The sequence below is a fragment of the Macaca mulatta genome, chromosome 13, assembly GCF_049350105.2.
Source record: "Macaca mulatta isolate MMU2019108-1 chromosome 13, T2T-MMU8v2.0, whole genome shotgun sequence".
In the NCBI taxonomy this organism is placed as follows: Eukaryota; Metazoa; Chordata; class Mammalia; order Primates; family Cercopithecidae; genus Macaca; species Macaca mulatta.
The window spans coordinates 38,334,781-38,355,631 of NC_133418.1; the positions used below are offsets into that span (position 1 = coordinate 38,334,781).

The 20,851-nt window shown below is 52.6% G+C and overlaps 2 protein-coding genes across 7 annotated transcripts in view; one reads left to right on the forward strand and one right to left on the reverse strand.

Moving 5' to 3' along the window:
• POLR1A (RNA polymerase I subunit A) overlaps positions 1–20,851 on the forward strand; it is an 83,117-nt gene that overhangs the window by 54,790 nt on the left and 7,476 nt on the right. Inside the window, exons 19-33 of the mRNA XM_015112779.3 lie at positions 1,617–1,715; positions 3,101–3,253; positions 3,508–3,590; positions 4,868–5,033; positions 5,963–6,184; positions 7,056–7,270; positions 8,323–8,490; positions 9,477–9,612; positions 10,079–10,236; positions 15,126–15,252; positions 16,519–16,629; positions 17,271–17,576; positions 18,492–18,692; positions 19,875–19,992; positions 20,536–20,700. Of these exons, the coding sequence (XP_014968265.3) occupies positions 1,617–1,715; positions 3,101–3,253; positions 3,508–3,590; positions 4,868–5,033; positions 5,963–6,184; positions 7,056–7,270; positions 8,323–8,490; positions 9,477–9,612; positions 10,079–10,236; positions 15,126–15,252; positions 16,519–16,629; positions 17,271–17,576; positions 18,492–18,692; positions 19,875–19,992; positions 20,536–20,700 (2,428 nt within the window). The remainder of the gene's footprint in view (positions 1–1,616; positions 1,716–3,100; positions 3,254–3,507; positions 3,591–4,867; positions 5,034–5,962; positions 6,185–7,055; positions 7,271–8,322; positions 8,491–9,476; positions 9,613–10,078; positions 10,237–15,125; positions 15,253–16,518; positions 16,630–17,270; positions 17,577–18,491; positions 18,693–19,874; positions 19,993–20,535; positions 20,701–20,851) is intronic.
• LOC144333723 (uncharacterized) lies at positions 235–11,633 on the reverse strand. 6 transcript variants are annotated; one of them, XM_077959152.1, is made up of 6 exons: positions 11,465–11,633; positions 10,908–11,017; positions 10,021–10,110; positions 9,594–9,816; positions 9,083–9,184; positions 235–1,817 (listed from the first exon to the last, which is right to left on the reverse strand). In XM_077959152.1, exons 1-4 carry the CDS (start codon positions 11,506–11,508, stop codon positions 9,692–9,694), a joined length of 369 nt encoding a protein of 122 aa, XP_077815278.1. In that variant the 5' UTR covers positions 11,509–11,633; the 3' UTR covers positions 235–1,817; positions 9,083–9,184; positions 9,594–9,691. The 6 variants fall into 6 exon arrangements, with proteins under 6 accessions (XP_077815278.1, XP_077815275.1, XP_077815280.1 ...); XM_077959149.1 differs by having other exon boundaries at positions 9,083–9,187; XM_077959151.1 differs by lacking the exon at positions 235–1,817 and adding an exon at positions 7,995–8,196.

Genomic DNA, 20,851 nt, shown 5'->3' on the forward strand with positions numbered 1-20,851 from the left:
CCAGCATTGCATGCGTTTATCCCCACCACTGTGAATGCTGATTTTTAAAGAAATTACATTTTGATTCTCACCCGGGCCCTACAGAGCACTTTGGCTGTTTAACAGCTGACTAGGTGAGATGTGAGGTGGGATGGGTAGAACTCGTTGTTTTGAAGGGCCCAGGGCTTTGTTCCCTTCCCCAGTTAGGGTCTAGACAGGCCTCGGAATAGTGGTGAGAGAGAATGCTTTGTGCTGTTTTTCTTTTTAAATGTTTTTATTTTGGGGTGACTGCATTCAAGGGGCTGAATGGGGCCACCAGGTGTGAATAAGCAGGGTGAGGGACCCAGATCGCCCCTGCTGCTTGTGCAGCAGAGCCAGCAGTGAAGACTCAGGTTCCAGTCCTGGCTCTGCCTTGAACTTGCTGTGTGACCTTGGGCAAGTGAGATAACCAGTCCCTGCCTTGGTTTCCTCACCTGGAAGTGGGGCTGTGAGGGGCAGCACCTCACAGGGCTGCAGAGAGGCTTCAGGAGCTACTATTACACAATGCCAAGCCAGTTCCTGGGCAGTTGAGAAACGAGAGGGAAATCTCTGCATGAGCTGAAACCACAGACTGCTTTTCTCTGCCTTTCTGCCCCAGAGCCAGGGCTGTCCATCCTGCTGCTTAGAAGAGCTGGCTTGGCCCTCACCCTGCCTCCTAGGCCCTCAGGGCCCAGCCTGAGGAGTGGTGAGGAGGAGGCAATGCTAATGCTCATCAAAAGACAAAGTTTGTCTGTGGTGCTCTCTTGCCTGGCTTTTAGCATCCCTTAGGCCGCCGAGAAGACTGACCTCTCATGGGGACAGGTTCCATCCTTGAGGGGTTTTGTTGACAGGAGCTTTCCTAGCACCTCCCTGAGAATCAGGAGGCTCAGCTTCTAGGGCTGACTGGGCATGCTGGGAGTAGGGAAGTTGTCTTCAGATGCATCTCAGAATGGTTTCTTGTCCCTCCAGTTGCCATCTTCCCATCACCTCTGCCCACCCAGGCTCTGCCTCTCCTGTGTTGGGCTGAGTCTGTGGAATTCCAGGCACAGGCTAAAAGCCCCAGACTCAGAGCCCCCTTCCCAGCATCTCCCCAGGCTCCCCGTGAAGAGGCATGCTTGGTTCTGCTGGCCCTTGAGCCAAGGCAGAGCTTCCTGCCTGGGGCTCGGGTGGCATGTTCGTAAATATGACATGATGTGGACGTTGGTATTCACGCTGGGAGAGGACCCAGGCCAGGCTCTGCTGGGCTAATCAAGGGCATCACCTTAAATTTTATTCATCTCCAGCTTCTTTTTAGAATCACGAACTGGATCTGCCAGCCCCTCTGCTTCTCCTTTTCCTTCTCCCTTTTTGCTGCTCTTTGGCCAATGAATGGAACCTCAGGGATCCTGGCAGAGGAAGTCCAGCAAGTGCAGGACAGGGAGCACCTATTTGACCTCTTAGGGGTTCCAGAGAAGGATTAATGCCAAATGAGGCTTTCCCTTACCTCGAGTGGGATGTGGCAGTTAGGTCTGAATAAATATTCTGGCTGTATTGCTTCTGCCTCCTGGATTTACATCCTGATTCTGGGATTTTTAAAGGGGGCGAAGTCACTGACCACTGTGTGCTGATTTAATCTGCAGGCATGCATGCCTTTTGGCCTACACAGACAGTTCCCAGAGAACAGCCTGCAGATGATGGTGCAGTCGGGAGCCAAAGGTTCAACTGTGAACACGATGCAGGTGTGGGCAGAGGCGGGTTGGCAACTTTACAGGTGTCAGCAAAGGCGGGTGGGTGATAGCAGAAGGTGGTTTCAATTTGTTCCCTATAAAACGTGGCAAATACTGAAAAAGAGAAAAGCATGTAGAAATCAGTACAGGAGCTAAACACTGTTAACATGCCAATGTTAAAGGCAGATGTAGCTATGACTATGCAGATGGGATATGTATAATGTAGTTATATATTATAAATTTACAAACTGTACTATTGCATATATTCATGTTATATAGATACATTATGTATACTCACACAATTTTGATGTAATTTTGCATGATCTTTTCTTTCTTTCTTTTTTTTGAGATGGAGTCTTGCTCTGTCACTGGGCTGGAGTGCAATGGCGCCATCTCGGCTCACTGCAACCTCCGCCTCCCGGGTTCAAGAGATTCTCCTGCCTCAGCCTCCCTAGTAACTGGGACTGTGGGCATGTGCCACCATGCCCGGCTAATTTTTGTATTTTTAGTAGAGACAGGGTTTCACCATGTTGGCCAGGATGGTCTCAATCTCTTGACCTGGTGATCTGCCCGCCTCGACCTCCCAAAGTGCTGGGATTACAGGCATGAGCCACCGCGCCTGGCCATTCTTTTCTTAATATTAAGTTATAAACATTGTCCTAGAGATTTCTTAACCTTAAACCTTAATGACCTTAAGAGGGTCTAAAGTCCCACCCCATTATCTGTTGAGTGTGACAACAGAAAGGCCGAAAGCCATTAGGAAATCCCCTGACTAAATCGAAACCTAGATATACTGCTGTACTCCAGCACTCCAAGAGTATTAACAGGCAACTTTCTAAGCAAACAGCTCAATAGCTTGAGTTCCCATTTTTGTTGTTGTTTTTGTTTTAATGAAAATAAGACAGAGTCTCCCTGTATTGCCCAGGGTGGTCTCAAACTTCTGGGCTCAAGGGATTCTCCTGCCTCAGCCTTACAAAGTGCTAAGATTATAGATGTGAGCCACCACACCCAGCCCTGAATTCCCTTTTGGCTCTAGAATGTGAGGATCGCAGTAAATGGCTGTTTCCTGCAGGCCTCTCTTTCCCCATCAGGACCCTCCAGTCCCTTACAGGTATAACATGAGATGATTCTGAGACATGGCTCCTTTTCTAGACAGCACCCATTTTCAACTGACCCCAAATGTGAAAATCCAGATCAGTCAACAAAAGGAAGATGCAGGTATTTTTTTTTCTTAAAATGAAAGCTTCCTGGTTTGTTTAGAAATGTAGGTGAGCCTTCAAGAACTCAGTTTCCATGCAGCTTTTCTTCAAGGTCAGATTATACTTTCCCTGCTGGGACAAAGCACTGTTAAAAACACATGTGGATCTTCAGTTTCCTGTGGGTTTCCTGTCCTCCAGATCTCGTGCCTCCTGGGCCAGATTGAATTGGAAGGTCGGAGACCCCCGCTGATGGCGTCTGGCAAGTCACTGCCCTGCTTTGAGCCTTATGAGTTCACCCCCAGGGCTGGTGGCTTTGTCACTGGCAGATTCCTCACCGGCATCAAACCTCCTGTATGTATTTTGGTTTTTCTGTAGTTTTTTCCCTTATTTCTAGGCTTAATTGTAGGTGAACTATGACAGCCCTACAGAGTAGGGCAGAAGACACTGGGGGCTGTTGTAGCTGTTGAGGTCAAAAAGTCCTAGGAGATCAGGGAAGGGAGTGGCCTGTCTGGTCAGGAAGGGCTGCTGGAGGTGTTGGCCTGAGCCCTTCAAGAAGCACACTGTCCTCACTGTCACCTTTGGGACCTGGGTCCCATTCTCTGCAGGAGTTCTTCTTCCACTGCATGGCAGGACGAGAGGGCCTGGTCGACACTGCTGTGAAAACCAGCCGCTCAGGTTATCTCCAAAGGTAAAATGTGTCTGCCGTGCCCCTTGAGGTAGGGTGCCAGGACCCTTCATCGCATCATCTTTCACATTATATTAACAGCTCGTTTAAGATTCCTTGGATGGGCCGGGCGCGGTGGCTCAAGCCTGTAATCCCAGCACTTTGGGAGGCCGAGATGGGTGGATCACGAGGTCACAAGATCAAGACCATCCTGGCTAACACGGTGAAACCCCGTCTCTACTAAAAAATACAAAAAACTAGCCGGGCGAGGTGGCGGGCGCCTGTAGTCCCAGCTACTCGGGAGGCTGAGGCAGGAGAATGGCGTGAACCCGGGAGGCGGAGCTTGCAGTGAGCTGAGATCCGGCCACTGCACTCCAGCCCGGGCTACAGAGCAAGACTCTGTCTCAAAAAGAAAAAAAGATTCCTTGGATGAAAAAACTTTTGAAGAATTTCCATGAATGGCCTGAGGCAGAAAGCAGCAGACACTCTTCCCCTTCGCAGGATCGGTAGAGCATGAGCTCAGAGGCTTATACAAAGGGCTCTGTGTTCTGAGGGTCTGCCGTTCCCTGGGGGAAGCTATGGCTGTGGGAGAAGGTCTTGGGCAGTGGCAAGCTTGTCTTGCTTCCTGAAAGGCTCAGCTGCCGAGACAGTAGTGACTAACATTGAGCTCTGTCCTCACAGCTTGGGGTGGGGGGACAGTGACTCCTGGGAAGCCCCCTGTTAGGGTGGCAGGAGGGGAAACCTAGGCAGAGTGTCCAGAGAGGTGAGCAAAGGGGCTAGGACCGGGGCAGAGAGCAGGAGACGTTGAGATAAAACCGAGGAGAAAGGCCGCCTGCAGAGGGATTCACATCAGTGGTTAGTTCCTAATTCCCCTTAGTGTCCTTGGCGATCCTTGGGTTGACCAAGTTTGAGAATCCTTGACAGCTCCCCTGGTTCGCCCGCCTTGTGGTTCTAAGGACACTGGTCTCTGGGGAGTTCTGCACTGCAGGAGAGTGCAGGGGCAGGCAGTTATCTCAGCAGCTGGGGCTAGATGGGAGCCCAGTTCTAGGGGTGGCAGCCAAGCCTCTCACATGGCTGCAGCCTCTTCCTCCTAGAAAACCATCAGGAAATGCAGCCTCTGGCTGGGGGACACTGGAGCCAACCCAGACCCTGGGGCATTGGATCCAGCCTGTGTTCCAAAGTCTTGCTTGCCTGCAGAACAGCAGCCCCCCTTTCCCTCCCCTCCGCCGCCCCAACCCTCATCAGAGGCCGCCCTGGGAGGTGATGAGCCAGCGGGGACTGAGCCGATGGTGTCCTTACAGGTGCATCATCAAGCACCTGGAGGGGCTGGTCGTGCAGTATGATCTCACGGTCCGTGACAGCGACGGCAGTGTGGTGCAGTTCCTGTATGGGGAGGATGGCCTGGACATCCCCAAGACACAGTTCCTGCAGCCCAAGCAGTTCCCCTTCCTGGCCAGCAACTATGAGGTAGTGTGCTAGACCCCAGAGCCTGGGGACTGAGCAGTGGACCTCCCCCACTGAGGTTAGAGAACTGGAATGCACTGAGCTTCGCAACCCAGTCCAAGTGGCCACTGGAAAGTAGAGTGGGAAGAGTTTATAAGACATCAGTCTATTCCCTGAAACACTTGACAGTTTCAAAGCCTGTGAACTTTCATCACCTGAGGTGGCTGGAGGGCATGAGCACCTCTGGAATAATACCTACTCTTTGGGGCCATTTGCCACGTGCTGGGCCCTCAGCTAAAGCACACTATCAATACTATCCATTTTCCTCCTCACTGCAACCCAGGGAAGTAAGCATTACTCTGTCCATGTTGCAGCTGAGGCAATTGAGTATCAAAGCGTAAGTAAACAGTCGGTGAGTGGCGGAGCCAGCATTTGAACATGGGCCCATCAGACACAAACTCATGATTTTTCATTCTATACCTTAATGCCCTTGTAGTGACCATCACTGTTGACTGGGAAGTCACCCCATTTGGCAGACAGGGAAACTGAAACCGATGTGACCTGTCCAAGGTCATCAAGCTGACGGTAGAATTGAGGGTTGTACTCTGGTGCTGAGTCCTTTCCATCCCGGTTCCTATCCCTGAACTTGGCCATCACTCTTCCCCTCTTCCTTTCTTCCCAGAAACTCCCTTATGCTCCTGGAGGGGCTCTGAGTGTGCTGCTTTCTTTCCTGTGTCTCCCTCTGCTCCCAAGACCATTGGTTCCCAAATCTGGTTTGCACAGGGTGAGGGCCCTGATTAGCAATGGATGCTCAGCCTCTCAGAGTGGGTGCTCGGCCCCATCATGAGGGCTCCACACCAGCCACCTGGGTCTCCTGAATTTGTGCTCCATGGCCCTCTGTCACACCTTCATCTCTTTGATCTCGTGTGTGATTTGTTTGTTTGTTTGTTTAGGTGATAATGAAATCGCAGCATCTCCATGAAGTTTTATCCAGAGCAGATCCCAAAAAAGCTCTCCGCCACTTCAGAGCTATCAAAAAATGGCAAAGCAAGCACCCCAACACCCTGCTGAGAAGAGGCGCCTTCTTGAGTTATTCCCAGAAAATTCAGGCGGCTGTGAAAGCCCTGAACCTTGAGAGTGAAAACCGGAATGGCCGCAGCCCCGGGACTCAGGAGGTGACACAGGGAGATGATGTCCTTAACATCCAGCACATCCAGGCTTAGTCAGTGGGTGACAGATGAGGGGCTGTTTTCCTAAGGGAAGGTAGAATCATGAATTCCAGCCTTGTTCACCATCAGTCAGAACAGAATGGCTCTCAAATGGGAATGTAAGGCAGGGATTCTTAACAAGGGTGTAGGCAGGGTTTGGGGGAACTAACTGGGGCCTGTGACTTTGGGGTTCCCACAATCCCAGGTGTGAAGGAATGGGGAGCAGTCATGAGAAATGGAGAGGACGGCTATGTGCTAGGGCCACTGGACAGAGCCCTGGGTAGAGACCCACTAGAGGGGGGTTGGGGACAAATACCAGGATCCCCTTCCTCCTGCTTTTCCCTCTGCTGCTGGCGCCTCCCATCAGCCAAGCACACCTGGGAGCCAGAAGCAGGGGATCTCTTTGAAGCAGTCACTTTGGGACTGCCTTGAGGGTCACAGAGCATGTGAAAGAGCCTGGATCCAGAAATAAGCATGGATCCAGCACAGTGACTGTGTCCTAGCTGGCCTGAGACAGTCGTGGCTTTGCCTCTTGTCCTAACTTAATCATAACAGTCTCCTGTTTTACTCTAAAAGAATCCCAGTTTGCTCAGTAAATTACATGCTCGCCCTCTCTGGGCTTGAATGGGCCAGGATGAAGAGCTGCTAGGCTTGTAGTCAAGCAGGGTGAACTAGGACAGATTGAAGTCTTTCCCCATTTTAAATGGGGAGATGGTTTCTCATTGCAATCAGGTTTCTGTCTTTCTGTCTCCCTTTATTATTGGAAGCCAATGCTTTTGATCCCTCTTATGCTACTGGGTATCCCTCCCACATAGCTGAGACCCATCCTTCCACTCAGATGCTGAGGATGTGGTATGAGTTGGATGAGGAAAGCCGAAGGAAATACCAGAAGAAGGCGGCCACTTGTCCTGACCCCAGTCTGTCTGTCTGGCGTCCTGACATCTACTTTGCATCAGTGTCCGAAACGTTTGAAACAAAGGTTGATGACTATAGTCAAGAGTGGGCAGCTCAGACAGAGAAGAGTTATGAGAAATCAGAGCTTTCTCTCGACAGGTAATGACAGTGATTTGTTGCACAACATGTACAGGAGAATCTACCTCCTAGCCCCTGCCCCACCCACTCCGGGAGAAGAGGGCTGCCTCCTGGGTTTGAGACTCCAGGTAGAGGGAGGGCAGTAAGACAGCCAGGGGTACCATGCAAGCCCCGAGGGCCCAGGAGTGAACAAGTGCAGGGAGGCAGGAGTGGACACCCCACTCCGGGCCAAGATAGGGATAGTGGTCTGCTGGGACAGAGGCTTGCAGGAGTGTCTGCTCTCTTGGGTTTGGTGTGGTAGGTGGGGCTGACTGAGAGTCAGGGAATCCACTGTTCAGCTGCTGCCAACTGTGTGACCCAGGACAGGTCATTCATGCCCAGGGACATGAGGTCTTAACTTTTCATGAGGTCTTGGATCTGATTACTCCAGTGATCCTTTGAACTTTGGGTTCCCATTTGAAGGCCTCAGCTTGGACTAGTACAGACACACACACACACACACACACACAGAGTGTAGCTCAGTGCTCCTTGTGGCTGTTCTTACAGGGTCAGGCTTCATAGGAAAAATGGTTAGTAAATTACAGAATTGTGCAGCATGAATACTTCTGATGTGGGCTGCAGCCATTGGCACTAACTAAAAATATAAACACTCTCATCACCCCCATCCCCATAATGGCCTAGCAGGAGATTTAAGCTGTCTCCAAATGGTCATGACTGAGAAAAAAGAATGAATAAAGGAAAAAGTGAATAATGAACCCAGAAATTTTCCTGCTTAGGGGGCTTGTGGTAACAGGCCCAGAGTGGACATGTGACATTCTGGAGGCAAACATGAAGAGTCCAAGCATGAATGTCTAGAGCTTCAGCCGCCCAGCTGGGATCTGTGCTGTGTAATTTCAGGACATCTCAGGGTCACTGGTGGGAATTTGAAGATTAGAGGGATCTTTTGCCTAGGAAAAACGAGTCCAGAAAGAGGTAGAGGTTTCAGGTTTCTGGGTTTCGGGCAGCAATGACAGTCTGTGGTGTCTGCTTCTGACCCTGCCACCGCCCCCCGCAACCCCCACTGCCTTCTCTAGGTTGAGGACCTTGCTGCAGCTGAAGTGGCAGCGCTCACTGTGTGAGCCGGGTGAGGCTGTGGGCCTGCTAGCTGCCCAGAGCATCGGAGAGCCCTCCACCCAGATGACCCTCAACACCTTCCACTTTGCAGGCAGAGGAGAGATGAACGTCACCCTGGGCATTCCAAGGTGTGGAGCACAAGGGAGCACGGGGTGGGGTCTGTCCTAGCCTCTCCTGGAGAAGGAGTCATTTAATGAGAGGGAGGGAGGGAGTGTGTGTGTGTGTGTGTGTGTGTGTGTGTGTGTGAGAGAGAGAGAGAGAGAGAGAGAGAGAGAGAGAGAGAGAGAGAGAGAGAGAGGGACAGGGTCTCATTAAAGTGGGGATCAGGGTTAGAATTTCCAGAGCCCGGCTGGTTTCTTTGGTGCCCAGGCCTGGTAGGATCTCCATTTATCCCTCTGCCAACTCCTGCCTCCAAGTTCCTGGGGATGCCTGTGAGACTGCACACTGCTGGGGGAGGGACTCAGGAACGTACATTGTTAACAAGCCCCACATAGGGTGCCTGGTTGCCCAACTCCGGGGAACCATTCACATAGAACGTGGCCCTGGGCCCTGGCCCTTCAGGTGAATATATGCGCTGGGCAAGGGGAATGAGTGTGGGGTCAGACCCATCTGCATTCAGTCCCTGGCCCTGCCTTTGTCTAGCAGATGGACTCTGGACAGGTACCTCACTTTCCAAACCTCAGGGGGTCCTTCTGTGGAACGCCAGAGGCTGGGACTCACCGTACATCCGGGCAGTGAGGGCTGGCTGAGCTCAGCAGGAGCACTGTGGGTGTTAGTTGCCTTCCTGCATCGCTTGTTCATTCAGTGAGCATCAGCAGGCACCTGCTGTTTGCAAGGCACAGGTGACAGGAAACAAGAATCAGACAAAGCCCTGAGCTCAAGGAGTGGGCACTCCAGGGAGGAAGCAGGGAGGGACAGGGGAGTCCCTTACTGTTGCACACAGGGCCAGAGCTGGGATTCTCTGATCCAGCATATTATCCCTGTGAGATCCCCAGACCTCTCTCAGATCCCAGAAGAACTCTGACATCATTAGGAGAAGCTGCACCCAAACAGAGGGTCTGGTTGCCGCTCATTATTGGATGTGTCCTTATTCTGTTGTGTCCTTATCCTCCAGGTTGCGGGAGATTCTCATGGTGGCCAGCGCCAACATCAAGACACCCATGATGAGCGTGCCCGTGCTCAACACCAAGAAAGCCCTGAAGAGAGTGAAAAGCCTGAAGAAGCAACTCACCAGGGTGTGCTTAGGGGAGGTAACGTCTCCTTCCCGGGCTATAGATGGGGTGAAGGCACGTTCCTATATCCTCCCCATGTGTGAAGAACAGGCTTTGCTTACTGCACTGACCCTAGGCTCAGATTCCCACCAATGAGAGAGAAGCTGTGTCTGCCAGGTGCTGAGCAGAGACGGATCAGGAAGCTTTTAAGAGAGTCATTAGTTCCACAGCATCCTCCTGTGCCTGAAAAATAAACCATTTCCTGAGTTTGCCTACCAGCTCTGCTGAGGCCACTCCTAGGAGGTTCAGGCCACTCTCTGGAGGTGACTGCAGGCTGTGGGCCCCCAGCAGACCCACACCAGTATAGCTTGCCAGGGTTTCTTTGGGGTTTGGCCTATGTTCTCAGCTGCTATCTCTGTAAACCCTTGGGTCTCGTAACCCACTCACGTTGCACAGTCACCGAGGACCTGAACAAGTCAAGTTCTCTCTGTCCGTCTGGTTCCAGGTGTTGCAGAAAATTGACGTCCAGGAGTCCTTCTGTATGGAAGAAAAACAGAACAAATTCCGGGTGTACCAGCTGCGGTTTCAGTTCCTGCCACATGCATATTACCAGCAGGAGAAGTGCCTGAGACCCGAGGACATCCTGCGCTTCATGGAAATAAGGTCAGGGCTCAGGCTGTGATTGTCATTGACCTTGACCCAGAGAATGCTCATGAACTGAGGCAGGAAGCACCTAGCCACAAGGCTCCTAGAGATTGAGTGCCTTTTCCCAAATGAGCCCTTCAAGGGAAGTGTTTAGGAAAACAGAAGGCCTTGCAGCCTGATCTGGAAACCTGAACCCCAGTCTGGCTTGTGGGTGTGACTTTGTTAGCCACATGTCACTCCCTGAGCCCATTTCTTCTCTTGGGTTGACGTCAGGATTGTTGTCTTCTGGGGCTTGCAGGCATTAAGACATGGAAATGTGGGTGTGGTAAACAGAAGGGAGCAGTGTCAAAGCGGTGCCTCTGTGGTGTCGGAGCAGCACATGCTGTTAATGTTTGCTAGGATGTTACTTCAGGCAGTATAATGTGGTTCCTGATGCATTTAGATTCTGTGAATAATGAACAATGTGTGGGTGGCGTGCTGCTCTTAGATCTCCATTCTATAACCAGGATTGCCTCCAGAGAAATTCGAGTTCCTGTCCGGTAGGGAAAAGGAACTTTTGTCTCAAGTTCAAGTTGCTGTTAGCTATTTGAAAAGCAGAGGCCGCAATGCTGAGTTCAGGGGAGCAGGAGGATGGGCTTTTGGGGGACTGGGGCAAGCCCGGAAGAGGCCACGAAGCACTTTTGACTCACCAGCTAACCCTAGACGGCGAAGTGTGAACACAAACAGGCTGCATAGCCCAGCGGGTGACAGGCCAGTGAAGCAGGCTTGGGGGCCCCCAGCAGACTGAAGAGTGTGGAACCTGTGTCAAGGGGCATCGGTTACCATGCAGGAATGGGGGTCAGGGGGCCAGATCTTTTGATTTTAAAAGAAAGAAAACAAGCTTCCCACCCCCTACGTTTTTTTTCTTTCTTGGGTCACTTGGTTACTTGCCTTTGCTTTTATATAATTGAGGTCTCCTGACTTTTAAACATCAGCAACTAATTCCTGTGTTTTTAAAAGCCCAGTAAGGCCCAGATGGATCTCATCTGTTGCAGGATCTGGCCATAGGCCACTGACCACTGTCTCTAATCTAGACCAGTTTTCGGGTCTTCTGGGAGCTGCTCAGATAGAGAAACAGTGACAGAGCAGAAGCAGAAAGCTCCCTCCACAAACACATACTGAGCCATGCCCATTCGCCGCTGAGTCACAGGGACAGGCGTGGGCAACACAGTACGACTTTTCTGCCCTCAACCCTCTGCCCTCTCACCTTATGGGGCCTGGCCTCGAGCCAGCCCTCTGTGCAGGTGGCATTTGGGATGGTGGGTCTTGGGGTGGACGAGCTTGGATGTGAACTCAATCCTTTGGACGGGGGTCACTGGCCCGGTGCTTCCTGCCCCAGTTCATGAGCCCTGGGTGAAGTTGTTGGCTGGGCCTTGGGAGCAGCTGCGTTGGTGCCGGCCTGGGCTGAGAACGTTCCTTCTGTCGAGTGGTCCTCCGTGCTATCTGGGCACTGGGCAGAGTGGCAGGGGAGTGCTGTGTGCACCCCACTTGCCGGCTCCTTAATTAACAGCAAGGAACATAACTACCAAGTGCGGGGGACATTTGTGCTGGCCTGGCAGCAGTTTTCTGAGAAATGGGAATTCAGATTTCATGGCCTCTTGAGAATAACCAAGGGTGGGCGGAGTTAGATGTTCTGCCCCAGTTCTGTTCACAGGAGGCCCAGGCCTGCCCAGCAGATAGGTTGGCATGAGGCCGGCGCCAGCCTGTCCTGGGGTTCTTTTTACTTATATTACCTCATGGAATTGAAAATAGGAAATCACTTTTTAAGACTTCTTCCTGATGAGAGACAGCCCTGGCTTGTTCCCAGCCGTGAAGTACTTTTTCACCTCCTCCCTGTGTTTCGCTTGTGTGCTTGAAAAGCCGTGAAAAATAAAGCCATGTGCGGTGGCTTTCGGTGGAGGTGGCCTGAAGGACTGAGGAGAATGGGGCTGAGGGGTTAGGCAGAGCTAAAAGATGGGGCCGTGGATGAGCTGGGTATGGTCTGGACTCCCTGTGTCAGGCCCCAGGCAGCAGAGCAGCTGCGTTCAGGCCTCTGGCTGCCCACAGGAAATGGGAGGAAGTGTGAGTGCACTTTCAAAAGAGCAGCCGACCCCCAAGAAGCTTTTTCTCCTTCCTTTCTCCCTTCCCTCCCCTTTCCTTCCTACCACCCTCCTTTTCTTTCTCTTTGCCCCCACCCTCCCTTCTCCCAGCTGTGGGGTCATGAGACTCTTGACAGAGCCTGGAGAAAAAAAACACGAGACCGATGGTTCCCTAGGTAGAGATATACAAGCATAGAAGGCCCCCCAGATCTCTGCACTGGCACCTGTCACGTTGACTGTTTGTGTAAATTGTCTGGCAGGTGGCTGGGGAGGTGAAGTGGGAAGAGCACTGAGCTAGGAGTTAGGGGTTGTAAGTTTTGGCCTCCGGTCCCTAGCCATGAAAAGACCGAGCTGTGGGTCTGTAATTGTAGCTTCTGTGAATCTGACTTTCCAAACAGCAGGTGGTGGAGCTGTTGCCAGGCGCATTCAGAAACCGCCAGGGGTCATGTGCTCTGTTTGTAATTATTTACGTGGGATGGGAGGCTTCTCTGCCCCTGTCCTTCCTGTTCCCTTTCTGTTGCTACATTCTGATGAACAGCACAACCTTGAGAAGGCAGTCACTGTGGACCATTAGTTCCCCTGCTCTTGGCAAAATCACAGAAGGGCAAATTGCACCTCCAGGAAAACTGGCACAATGATCGCATGCCTACCACTTACTCACCAGGCATTCATTCTGCCTCCTCACCTCCTATGTTCTCCACAAGTCCTGGTCACCAAAAGAGGCAGGGAAGGCAGAAAGCATTCCCAACTGGGGAAATCAGGGAGGGCTTCTTGGAGGAGTTACAGCTGCTGAGGAGTTACAGCCTTGAAGGATGGGTACAGCTTCAGTAGGTAGATAGTGGCCAGGGAAGTCGCTGGCAGAGTGAGCAGCTCAAGCAAAGGCCCAAAGGGTGCACAGGGTGGAGGGAGCAGATGGGCAGTTAGAGTTGAGGCTGGATGTGAAATGCTGAGAGCAAAAGCATCAAAGCCGTGACATTGCCACAAGTTGAGACAGGCTTGGGCGCCCAGCTGTGGGAAGCAGCCCTGTGTGTGGCAGCAGCTGAGCCCCGCACCCCCACTCCGCCTCATTCCATCTCCTCCACTCTGCACAATAGCCTTGGGCACGGAGTGAGAGTGATCCATGTTGCAGATGAGATCAAGGCCCTCCTCTCCAGTCTGTGGCAGGATGAGGACTTTCACCTGAACCTGTCCTTACAGAAACATCTCTCCCGTCCTCTCTTTCCAGTGGGATTGTATCTTTCTAAAGTCAAGCCCGGCCTCCTCTCATCTAGCCATCCTGTTCCTGTCCCCAGTGCCTGGTAAACAAGCTCTTGTCTGGATTAATGGATGAGGGGGCTTTTTTTCTGCCAAGGGCAAACTATGTACACCTTTAAAGAGTTCAAAAATAATATTGGGGTCCAGGTGCGGTGGCTTATGCCTGTAATCCCAGCACTTTGGGAGGCCGAGGCAGGTGGATCACCTGAGTCAGGAGTTCAAGATCAACCTGGACAACATGGTGAAATCCCGTCTCTACTAAAAATAGAAAAATTAGCTGGGCGCGGTGGCGCCTGCCTGTAATCCCAGCTACTCAGGAGGCTGAGGCATGAGAATCATTTGAACCCGGGAGACGGAGGTTGCAGTGAGCCGAGATCGCGCCAATGCATTCCAGCCCTGGGGGATAGAGGGAGACTCCATCTCAAAAAAAAAAAACAAACAAACAAATAATAATAATAATATTGGTTAAGATGAGTGGCATTCTTTTGTTTTTAATGAGCAAAATAGTATACATTTGACCTGCCTGCTTTTCAAATGAAGACTCTAAGCTCCTTGAGGGCCTGGAGCCTGTCTTTTCCTCCTTGCTTTGCCGCTAGGGCTGGCACATGCTGGGCACAGTATAGGCGCTCAGAGAAAATGGGATGGTTGGCTGCATGCGTGAGGACCTGATTCTCACAGTCACAAGCCGCCCTTTTGGTGTGCTATTCTGGCCTGTTGGAAAAGACGGGCAAGGGGTTACATGAGGAAAGAAGTGGTATGGAGGGCCAGGATGGATCCTAAGAGGCCCTAAAAATAGATGGCTCCAGAGGAAGGGGGAGGGGGCCAGGTTCTGAGCTTCAGGTTGGTTATCTTTTAAATTGGTGTGGTTTTAACTTGTTGACACAATTCATTGCCACAAGCTAAGTTATCCCTGCCCTTCGAAATTCTGATGAGCCCTTCCGAAGTCGTCGTCGTTTCATCACATTGCTGGGGCTCCCACACCAAGGAGATGGGAGTTCTCTGGCTGGAGCAACACCACCTTCTGGAGATGCTGCAGGTGGTGGGCAGGGGAAGGTCCTAGTCCTGGGTGGGGTTCCCCTCTCCTACAATAGACTCTGCCTTCCTTGTTAGAGGACGACCACAGCAGCACCTACAACTGTCCTTCACCGAGCACCCACTCTGCCAGGCCCTGTGAGAGGAATCAGACATAGGGTTGTTTCTCATCGTTAGCAAAGAAGATGGCAGAATATGTAGTAATTACCATATTTTCTAGACAAGGGGCTTAAAGCTGAGGAAGGTGCCTGTCGTACTCATACTCCGGGAGTGGCAGTGCACATATTGAGACCAGGCCTATCGGGCTGTGGAACCGGTGTTCCTGACACGCCAGAGATGGTTCCAAAACAGTGGGTAGGGAAAAGTGAATGGCTAGGAGAGGCTGGGCCTTCATCTCATGCACTAATCCCCTGTGGGAATCCCTCAGCATCCTATCCCCGCAGTGAGGGCAGGGCTGGACATGCTGGTACTGCACAGGGCTTTGTGGCTTTCTTCTCATTTTAGATTCTTTAAACTTCTGATGGAATCCATCAAAAAGAATAATAATAAAGCATCAGCCTTCAGGAATGTAAATACTCGAAGAGCTACGCAGCGGGATCTGGACAATGCTGGGGAGTCAGGGAGGAGTCGGGTGAGTGAGTCCATGGGGATCACTAGGGTCGCACAGGGAGAGCCCCCAGACTGGGCAGGCACTGTGCCTGTTCTCTGTGCTCCTCCAGCCCTGTCCTGGTGCTGGCCCATCTCCTACCTATCTCAGCTTTTGCCTGCTGTTCTGAGACAGCCCAGAAGCAGCATTCACTTCTTAGCCTGATGGGCCAGGCAGGTGAGGCTGCCAGGCAGCATGGTGTAGCCAGCCCCGGGGCGGGCCTCTGCATCATCCTCTGCTCTCTAAGACCCCGCCATAAGTGGTCTTCATCCTGAGGAGGGACTCAAGGTCATGGCGTGCACTGAGCCTTTGAAAGTTCTTCTTCTGGTTTCCCTTGGCTCTGCCTTTGACTTGCCTGGGCAAGATGAACTGAGGCCCACCAGGGCACTGGCAGGGACCAGAGAGGTATCTGGAAGCAGGGAAGTTGGGCTGCAGTGATAAAAAGGGGAAGAAGAGGGGAAAACCAGTAGGAGCAAAATAGTCCAGGAATAAGTAATCAGACATCTGCCAGGAGACCCAGGAGCAGACCAGACCTGAGGGTGGTGTGGGAGCAGGTCCCTGGGTGCCGTCTGAGCCAGCAGCGAGCCTGCTCGGGTTGGGGATGACGTGGACTGGGACTGCCCCCAACCAGCTCTGTGGTCTCAGTTGTCTCCTCACCCCTAAAATGAGGGGCTGGCCTACACCAGGGAAAATGCTAGGTCTCTCCTGTTTGGCCAGTTCACCTGCTAGCTCGCTCAAGCACAAGTGGGCATGGACTATCTTTAGAATGCTGCCTGGTCTTAATTCTTAATTCACCCAGAAGGAAAGTATAAAAAACTAGGAGCCAAGTTCAGGAGGAGAAAGGAAGAGAGATTCGGTGTTCCACAAGATAACCCTTCCTCCTCATCCCCACCTACAACTGCGTAGATCAGAAATATTTGGAACAATATTTTACACCATCTTCTTCTAAGAAAGAAAGTCCTGGCACTTTTTTTTTAATTTTTAGGCATGAAATTTTGCAAGTAAGTAGTGCATGTAAAGATGAAGACTGAAGGGAAGGAGGCCTGGGATCCGGGGCTGGACAGAGTAGATGCCGGTGGACGAGTTGGGTTAAGTGGCAGTGGACGGAGGGTGGTGGCTGGATGGGGGAAGGGGTCAGAAGAGTGGGGCATGGATGGATGGATGGATGGATGGGTTGGTGGGTGGATGGATGGATTCACTGAGCACTAGATATTGGAGTTAATCTTTTTCTTCCTTGCCCACAAACCACAGGGAGAGCAGGAGGGCGATGAGGAAGATGAGGGACATATTGTGGATGCTGAAGCTGAGGAGGGGGACGCCGATGCCTCTGATGCCAAACGCAAGGAGAAGCAAGAGGAGGAGGTGAGAGACCCTGTGTGGGGTGAAGGGGCTGTGGTCCTGGCCCCCTTCCCTGTTAACCTGGAGGGATTATCTCCCGGCACCCAGGCCACACCTCTGTGTCATGCCACGAACCCACAAGGAACCCTGAAGCTGCACCTGCCTGCCCAGCACACCTCTCTCTTGAGAAGATGGGGTTCATAGGGTGGGAATTTGGCACAGGTCCATTCCAGGACTGCCATTTAGATCTGGCCATCCCTGGACTTGAATCAGACTCAAGGACCCAGACAGGCTTCTGGCGAGAAAAAGTCAGGCTGCCTCTGGTTTTTACAATGAAAATACACCTCTCTCTCCTCCCGCAAACCAGTCCCCTGCTGTCATTATGGCCGAGGGAACTTACTGGTGAGTGGGTGCACCAGCGAGGGCCAAGCGAGGGTGAGCTCCACCTCTGTGGGGGGCTCAGTGGGACAGAGAGGTGGCATTCTCAAGGCAAAAGGAAGAAGAAAGACCAACCAGGCCGGAGCAGAGGAGCCGGGAGTGTGGAGTAGGTGGGGCCTAGGTAGCCCAGGCCAGCCAAGGCTTTGCAGGGATCTTTGTTCCACAGGCAGAATCCAGGTAGATGGTGGGGCCCCAGGTGACACAGCCTGTGCTCCCTTTTCTACCAGGTTGATTATGAGAGTGAGGAAGAGGAGGAGAGGGAGGGAGAGGAGAACAACGATGAAGACACGCAGGAGGAACGAAATCCGCACAGGGAAGGTGCTCGAGAGACCCAAGAGCGAGACGAAGAGGTGGGCTCGGGCACTGAGGAGGACCCGGCCCTTCCCGCCCTCCTGACTCAGCCCCGGAAACCCACCCACAGCCAGGAGCCCCAGGGGCCCGAGGCCGTGGAGCGCCGGGTCCAGGCTGTGCGTGAGATCCACTCGTTCATAGATGACTACCAGTACGACACTGAGGAGAGTCTGTGGTGCCAGGTCAGTGTGGCTGTGCAGGCCAGGGCTTGGGTGGTTGGTCCAGCTGGCCAAGTGCCTGTGTGGAAGGGGCCTGCTGAGCTCCCCTGCACAGCTGGGCAGGGGACAGCCAGCACTCCCCATGGCCTCCCACTCAGAGCACACCCGGGCCTCCTGTTTGGGGCCTGTGAGAGTCATTTGTTCTTTTTAATCCCAGATCCCTTTAGGGATCTATAAACCCCTTTGCCCCAAAAAAGGGCCCACACGTGTCGTTTTCAAACCCCTAGTAAGCCAGTTCTCCAGATCTTTCAAGACACAACGGACTGATCTACCAGGCCCTTTAGGTACACCACCTCCTTTAATCTTCAGTACAACAGACATGTTAACATGGACCACACATGTTATAGAGACACTGTTCGTGCCCTCAGGCAGGGACACTTCAGTTCCCCACACACACAGCCCCTGCCACCATCTTTTTAGGGATTTCATGCTTCCCTTAAAGCCTGGATGGTCTGGATGCCTGGACATGTGCACACATTTAATGCTTTGTCTTTCCTTTGATCCAGTTAAGTGGTTCCCAAGTGATGGGGTAATAACAAGAATCACTGATGGGATTGCACGCGTGAAACAACACGTACGGTGCTTTGTGGTCTTTAAGGACATTAAGGGCAGTGCTGAGTGGATGTGAATCTCAGCGTTGTCACCGACAGCTGTGAAAACAACCCCACTGTTTCTCCCTTGAATCTGGGGGACTGGAGATGGCTGACCTGTGCGCAGTTGAGCCATCTTCAGTGTTCAGACTACCTGCCGGCTTGTCCAGCAGGATCTCCTTCCCCCAGCCAGGGAGTTCCTGAAAAGGCTTGGAAGGAGTCTCGCCCCAGTCCTCTTTGTGGGGACTGACGTGGCTGTCTCCCTACCCAGTTCTCCCTCGTTTTGCAGGTGACTGTGAAGCTCCCTCTGATGAAGATCAACTTTGACATGGGCTCCCTGGTAGTATCTTTGGCCCATGGTGCTGTCATCTATGCGACCAAGGGCATCACTCGGTGCCTCCTGAATGAAACAACCAACAATAAGAACGAGAAGGAGCTTGTGCTAAACACAGAAGGAATCAATCTCCCAGAGCTGTTCAAGTATGCAGAAGTAAGCGTCCCCCCCGACAGGCTGTCTGCTGGCCTGGGACAAAGCAGTAGCCCTCACCCCACATTGTCTCTGGACCCGGCCGCTGGGACGCTCGCTTCAGCTGATTTACTCTGGCCCTTCCTGAGCCGTTCATGCTTCCAGGCCACATTCCGCAAACCAAGTGTGTGTGCCCTCATCCGCCTCCCGGGGATTCCCGGGCATGTTAGCCTCATTCAGGCCCCCAGTAAAGCACCCTGCTGAACTTATCCCACCCAGAGTCGCCCGGGCTAATTTGAGTAGTTTTTTCCTTGAAATTAAGACCCTCCCGAAGTGGGGTTGTAAGAAATCCTTGCTGCATCGCCTGCCTAGATGCTGCTTGCTTTATCTGGTAAAGGGGGTCCCAGGGGTAGAGGTGCCCTGGCATTCCTGTCCCACCTACTCACCACTTCATCTGTTCTTTCCTCTGAGCTGTGTCTCCAAGTTCTCCCATTTCACTGACTCTCCCAGAACCTTCTAGGTTTCCCCCACAGAACACTGAGGAACTGGGGCCCTCTAGCCTAACCCCCCGACAAGTCTACAGTAGGCTGGCAAAGCTCCCCCTGCCACGTACACTTCTGCCTCCACCAATGACCACCCTGCAAAGTCTCCTGCTCCCCTGAACCCTTTTACCAAACGCTTACGAGAGGATGAGCAGGGAGGATTGGCACCTGCTGAGAGTGCAGGGTGAGAGGCTTCTCCAAGACAGCTCAGCCGCAGCCTTGGCCGCTTGGTGAGGCCCAGCAGATGCCTGTGCCGCTGACCGCACGTGCACTCCATGCACCCTGGAGGGTGTGTAATGTGTCGCTGCTGGGGGATCTTTCCTCGCTTCCCAAGGGAAGCCTTAATCCTAGTAAATAGGTCTGTCAGTTTAAAAATAAGAAGAAAAAATCCGTTTGTTCCTACTGAATAGTCTAAAGCATGTCTGAAGTTATCCCTGGATTCTTGTAATGACAATACAGACCTTGGGCCCCGGCCAGCGAGCCGTCAGCAGCTCTGCCTAGCCATTTCCTTCTGCTAATCCTGGACCACCTCTTGACCACTTTGTCATCAGCTGTACCAAGCTGCCAGACACAAGGAGAGAGAGAGCGGCCATGGGGAGATATGCAGGCAGAAGGGAGCAGAAGGCCAGGCCCTCTAAATAAATCCCTTCCTTCCTCTCTCCAGGTCCTGGATCTGCGCCGCCTCTACTCCAATGACATCCATGCCATGGCCAACACATATGGCATCGAGGCCGCACTGCGGGTGATCGAGAAGGAGATCAAGGATGTGTTTGCCGTGTATGGTAAGAGGAGCTTGCAGATAATACCCTGAGGTCTGGGCGCCAGTCAGGACAGCAGAAGGCTCAGGGCAGGAGGGCCAGGACCATGTCAGCCCAGCACCGAGTCAGTCCAGCACCAAGGCGAACACTGCAGCACGGGTGCAGTGAGTGCACCTGTAGGAGACTGCAGATCTGTGAAGAGGTGACATCTCCCATCATTGGGGCCGCTTCAGTGCTGTCTCATCTGCTGGTCCCTTAGAGGAAGCTCCTGATTGATGACTTGGCCCCATCCTGCCTTTGGAGTTTCAGTTCCCGAGTGAAAACAGTGCGGTTAGATCCTCATTTCCTGTGCTGCTGGAGGGAAGCGGGAAGCAGGATGCAGGGGTCAGGGAAAGATGCCCCAGACCATGGGGAAGGGTTAAGTAGCGTGAGCAGGTGGCGGAGCTGCAGGGGAGCCCGAGTCTAACTCCCGAGCCATGTGCTGATGTGGAGGCAGCCTGGCTTGTGTCTGCTGACTGTTCCCATGGTACTGCTTAATCCCTTCTGATTTTACCTCCCGTGTGACAGGCATTGCGGTCGACCCTCGCCATCTCTCCCTGGTTGCTGATTATATGTGCTTTGAGGGTGTTTACAAACCACTGAATCGCTTTGGGATCCGGTCAAACTCTTCCCCACTACAGCAGATGACGTTTGAAACCAGCTTCCAGTTTCTGAAGCAAGCCACCATGCTGGGTTAGTGTGTGGGCAGGAACCCTGGCCTCCCCTCTCCTGACCACCCTGGGCACACTGGCCTGCCCATGGGCATCTTTCCATGGTTCCTTGCGCACCAGTGGGATCTTGGGATCTGAGGGGAGCAGGGGCAGCTGGAGGGGGCTGAATAGCA

What these genes read in the sequence shown, in the direction of transcription:
- LOC144333723 (XM_077959152.1), bottom strand. Translation starts at nt 11,508, where the DNA reads ATGCCACCTGCACAGAGGGCTGGCTCGAGGCCAGGCCCCATAAG. An exon ending in TCGAGGCCAGGCCCCATAAG is followed by an intron (nt 11,018 to 11,464) that starts GTGAGAGGGCAG and finishes CCCTTGACACAG; the next exon opens with GTTCCACACTCTTCAGTCTG. An exon ending in GTCCTCGGTGACTGTGCAAC is followed by an intron (nt 9,817 to 10,020) that starts GTGAGTGGGTTA and finishes TTTATTTTTCAG; the next exon opens with GCACAGGAGGATGCTGTGGA.